Consider the following 5000-nt stretch of genomic DNA (forward strand, 5'->3'; position numbering starts at 1 on the left):
TTTTTTTTTTGAGAGAGAGAGAGAGAGAGAGAGAGAGAGAGAGAGAGAGAGAGAGAGAGAGAGAGAGAGAGAGAGAGAGAGAGAGGAAAAAACGAAAGAGCATTATATGCGACATTTCTATCTTTTATGGCTTTCTTCATGTCTTTTATCCATGGAATAGGAGAACTTCTAACAGTTTTTGCAATAAGTGCTGTTAATCACTTCCTTAAAAACATTAACCTGTTTGTCTATATTATCTGTTTGCAAAATTTCCAGAATAGTTGATTTTTTGGCTGCTTTTATTGGGATAGTAACTAAGGGAATAGTTGATTTAAGAAAGCTTTTTATGACTGGTCGATTTGATTTCTTTATATCAAGTGTCACCGTTACGAGTTCGTGATCAACAACATGGCATGGAAGAGAGAGAGAGAGCGAGAGAGAGAGAGAGAGAGAGAGAGAGAGAGAGAGAGAGAGAGAGAGAGAGAGAGAGAGAGAGAGAGAGAGAGAGAGCGAGAGAGAGTGGGGGAGGGACGGAGGAAGAAAAGAGAGGGAGGCAGAGAAGGAAGGAGAGAGATGAAATAAGGGACGGAGGAAGAAAAGAAAGGGAGGTAGAGAAGGAAGGAGAGAGATGAAATAAGGGACGGAGGAAGAAAAGAGAGGGAGGTAGAGAAGGAAGGAGAGAGATGAAATAAGGGACGGAGGAAGAAAAGAGAGGGAGGTAGAGAAGGATGGAGAGAGATGAAATAAGGGACGGAGGAAGAAAAGAGAGGGAGGTAGAGAAGGAAGGAGAGAGATGAAATAAGGGACGGAGGAAGAAAAGAGAGGGAGGTAGAGAAGGAAGGAGAGAGATGAAATAAGGGACGGAGGAAGAAAAGGGAAGGAAGAAGTAAGGAAGGAAAGAGAAAGAGAGAGGGAGAGAAGGTGATACCACCGCCCATTTCAACACGACGCGGCTTTTCCTCACGCCACGGGAACTTGCATAGCGTGTTAAACCCCCGTTTGGCATGTAATTACTAAAATAGGCCTATATCATAAGCCTCCCCCTCAGCGCAGGAGCAACGGCCTCTCTCTCTCTCTCTCTCTCTCTCTCTCTCTCTCTCTCTCTCTCTCTCTCTCTCTCTCTCTCTCTCTCTCTCTCTCTCTCTCTCTCTCTCTCTCTCTCTCAGGGGAAGGCTAGATCAGTATCAATTCGAGGAGGTGTCATGGGGTCTGTTTTGATGATCATTCCGTGAAAATATAGCCATTCAAACCATTATTTTCCATCCTTTTTTCATAATCTGAGAAGACCAAAACGATCGACCATGTTCTCAAAGCATCCGGGACTTCTGTGACGTCATCAAAATAAACAAACCCCACGTGCTTTTTTTTTCCCACGAAGTTAGAATCAGACGCCATGACACCTCCTCCAGTTGCTACTGATCTCGCCTTCCCCCCCGCCCCCCCCCTCTCTCTCTCTCCCTTCGGTGACCTCGTTTCTCCCCGTCAGGCACAGATCGATGCCTGAAATCGGGTCAAGGCATCTCGAGAGGGGAAGCCAATATCTGTATCATCTTTCGCGGTTCTCGAGATGTTGCCGGTTAGGTTGAGGATGCTGCGCCATTGGCAAGATTTTTTTTGTTTGTTTGTTTTGTTCTATTTTCGGTGTTTGGTCCTTTGTCCGTGTGGTTCGTTATCTTGTGTTTTTTTCTCGTTTTTTTTTTTTTTTTTTTAGTTTCGTCAGCTTGGGTTCGTTTTTTAAAATTCTTACGTATCGTGTTATTTTCTCTTTTTTCTCTGCCTGTCTCTTTCTTTCTTTTTTTTTCTCTCTCTCTTTCTTTCTTCTTTCTTTCTCTTTCTCTCTCTCTCTCTCTCTCTCTCTCTCTCTCCTCTCTCTCTCTCTCTCTCTCTCTCTCTCTCTCTCTCTCTCTCTCCATCTCTATTTTTTCATATCTTCATTTTTTGTTTGTTTCTTCTCGTTTTCGTTACCTTTCATCCTCCTTGTCAATCATTTTATTTCCATGTTACTCCATTCCTTCCATCCTTTTCTTTCGCTTCATTTTCTCTCTCTCTCTCTCTCCTCTTTCTCACATAAAGAGAAATGATAATTTGACGATTTGAAATGAAAGATTAACGAAAGGAAAGATTAACGAAATGAACGATTAACGAAAGGAAATATTAACGAAATGAACGATTAACGAAAGGAAATATTAACGAAATGAACGATTAACGAAAGGAATCGAAGGGAATGGAAAATCCGATGATGCAAAATGTGTTATTATCCTCTTGTTATTACATCGTTTATCTTTGAAGATTTTATATCGAATTGTTTATTACATGTTTCTGATGAAGGTCTTATGCCGACATTTTTATTATCATATATCCTTTATTATATTGTATATTATAATTATATATTATATATCCTTTATTTATATTATTTATCCATGATTATATATCCTTTATTGCGGAAGCATTCGTTCACATTACATCTCCCCGTACGCACAGACATATAAACACGAACGCGGGCACACACACGCACACTTACACATACCTACACGCACACGCACACGCACCCGCACACACACACACACGCACACGCACATACGCACACGAACACACGCACACACACACACACACATAGATACACATTTCTTTTAACCCCAATTTCATCGCCTATGTCTGTTTGCCACAAAATATGAAAGAAAACCCGAATACAAACAAAATAAACACAAAAGACAACAAAAAGTACACACGATTTTAACTTTTAAAAAAATCGAAAAAAAACGAAAAAAAAACAAAAAAAAAAAAAAACGAAAAAAAAACATCAAGCAGAAACGAGGGAATTAACCCAGAAAAGCCAAAGAGCGGAAGTGAGCGACGAAAGAAGCACAAGGTCGACGAGAATCCCTACAAGACGGTCCAGAAACGTCTTGGAGCGAGAGTGACAGACTATGCAGGTGAGGGACACTCGAGCCGTGTTGGTTGTTTTCTTTCTCTCTTCTCTGTCTGTCTGTTTTTTCTCTGTTCTTGTTTTATGTGTGTCTCTTCTCTTGTCTGTCTCTGTTACTCTCTGTCTGTCTGTCTCTATCTGTCTCTCTGTTTCTCAATCTGTCTCTCTGTCTGTCTGTCTGTCTCTCTCTCTCTCTCTCTCTCTCTTTCTCTCTCTATCTCCCCTCCCCCCCTCTCTCTTTCCCTTTCTCCCTCTCTCTCTCTCACACACACGTTCTCTGTCTGTTCCTTCTCTCTTGCAGCTGTCGAATAATCGTATTCTGGGAAATCAGTTTTGCTTATCAATATACACCAAATTGCAGTGTTTTAGATAAGTCGTACATTTTACACATCACGATAAGGCCGTGCTTTTTTTTCTCTCTTGTGTATGTTTTAGCGGAAACATGAAAATCAATATTTAAGAATAAAAGCGTTTATTTGGCTTGCAAAAACATCACAACAGTTTTGTATTTACATTTTATCACACGTTTGGATACTTTGATTATTGCGTAATATCTAATTTGATTTCATATCTATTTACAGATCATTATACTAAGTCTAGGACCAACAATAGCATACAAACAAGGACCATATGAACACGCCAGCATAGATACTTGGCACACATTCACGCAGGGCAAGGCACGGAGGAGGCGTCTGCAGGGGGAGGAGCACCCGTCTTGAAGGATCTGCGAGGGTGAAGGAGCTCATGTGCGAACCCTCGCGAATCCCCGCGTCCCGTCGGGGCCTCTCGGCTCTCGCGTGACGCCCTGGGGCTGCTGCTGCTGGTGGAGGACGCGCCGGAAGGAGGCCGGCGAGGAGGGCACGGACACGCTGCCGGTCCTTAAGGCGCGGCGGTGGTGGAGGGCGGTGGGCTGCGGCGTGAGGCGGGAGGGACTCTGGCGCCAGGACCGCATGCGCTGGTAGTTGGAGCCGTCTTCGCCCTCGGAGTTGCTCGACTCGCCCCTGAGGTGCGCCAGCCGCGACTTGCTCCCCTTGAGGCGTGAGCGCAGCTCCTCCGCCGACACGCCGAACTCGCACTTGCTGTGCAGCCTCGGGGTCGAGTTCGGCGTCGGCGAGGCCTTCCGCTCGGACCTGCGGGCGCGGCGGAACACGTGCAGGCTCATCTTGGGGTCGTCCAGCTCCTGCAGGGCGCGCGCCGCCCCCCACACGTCCTCGTACTCGATGACCGCGCAGGTGGAGTTGCTGACCTCCGGCACCCGCGCCGCCAGGGGCTGCAGCTCGGGGGGGAGGCCCCCGCCGGGCTTCGGCCGCATGACCTGCAGGGACGACACGGGGCCGTACACGCCGAACAGGGTGGCCAGGCCCTCCATGGACGCGTGCTCGGCGGGGACGTTGACGGCGATGATGGCGCGGGACGTGGGCGTGTCGCAGCGCAGGGCCTCGGGCAGGGGCGCCACCCGCCGCACCTTCGTGCCCTCCTCGTTCAGCTGCAGCACCAGCGACGTGCGCAGCGACAGCGCCAGCACACGCCAGTCGCGCGACAGCTTCTTGATCTTCTTGTATCCCGAGAGGAGCTTCAGCGACACGAAGCCCTCGCGGTGGCGCTTCACGTGCTTCAGCAGGAAGAGGTCCTTGGTGAGGCCCTCGTCGCTGAGGTACTCCTCGACCTGCTTGACCAGCGCCCGCATCAGCTGAGGCGTCACGCTCTTGAGGTCGATCTCCTGACCCGACTCGCCGCCCTCGCTCGTGTAGTCGGAGCCGACGTCGGTGGACGTGACGGACTCCGCCCCCAGCACGCTGAGCAGGTGCGGCAGGGGCGGGTTGGGCGAGGTATCGTAGTCCTCGTCCTCGTCCTCCTCGCTGGTGGTGTGGACGACGATCCTCGGGCCGTCGCTCTCCGAGGACGTCAGCGAGTTCGTCCTCTGGGGCTGGCTGCTGCGCCCGGTGTTCGCGCTGCCCTCCGTGTCGGCGTCAGACATCGCGCTGGTCTCCCTCGGCGTCAGGAAGGGCCTCTCGGGTGCGTCCTTGGCGGGGGCGTCCTCTGCGTGCTGGTAAAGGTAGTGCTCGCGGGGGCGCCAGCAGGGGACTGGCCTGGG

General features: G+C 49.1%; 1 protein-coding gene across 1 annotated transcript in view; it reads right to left on the reverse strand.

The window, feature by feature from the left end:
- Nucleotides 1–3360: 3360 nt before the first annotated feature.
- LOC113804946 (la-related protein 6) overlaps nucleotides 3361–5000 on the reverse strand; it is a 1934-nt gene continuing 294 nt past the window's right edge. Inside the window, exon 1 of the mRNA XM_027355863.2 lies at nucleotides 3361–5000. This exon is cut by the window's right edge and continues 294 nt beyond it. Within this exon, the coding sequence (XP_027211664.2) occupies nucleotides 3648–5000 (1353 nt within the window). The 3' untranslated portion in view covers nucleotides 3361–3647.

Source organism: Penaeus vannamei, chromosome 3 (assembly GCF_042767895.1).
Source record: "Penaeus vannamei isolate JL-2024 chromosome 3, ASM4276789v1, whole genome shotgun sequence".
NCBI classification, from domain to species: domain Eukaryota; kingdom Metazoa; phylum Arthropoda; class Malacostraca; order Decapoda; family Penaeidae; genus Penaeus; species Penaeus vannamei.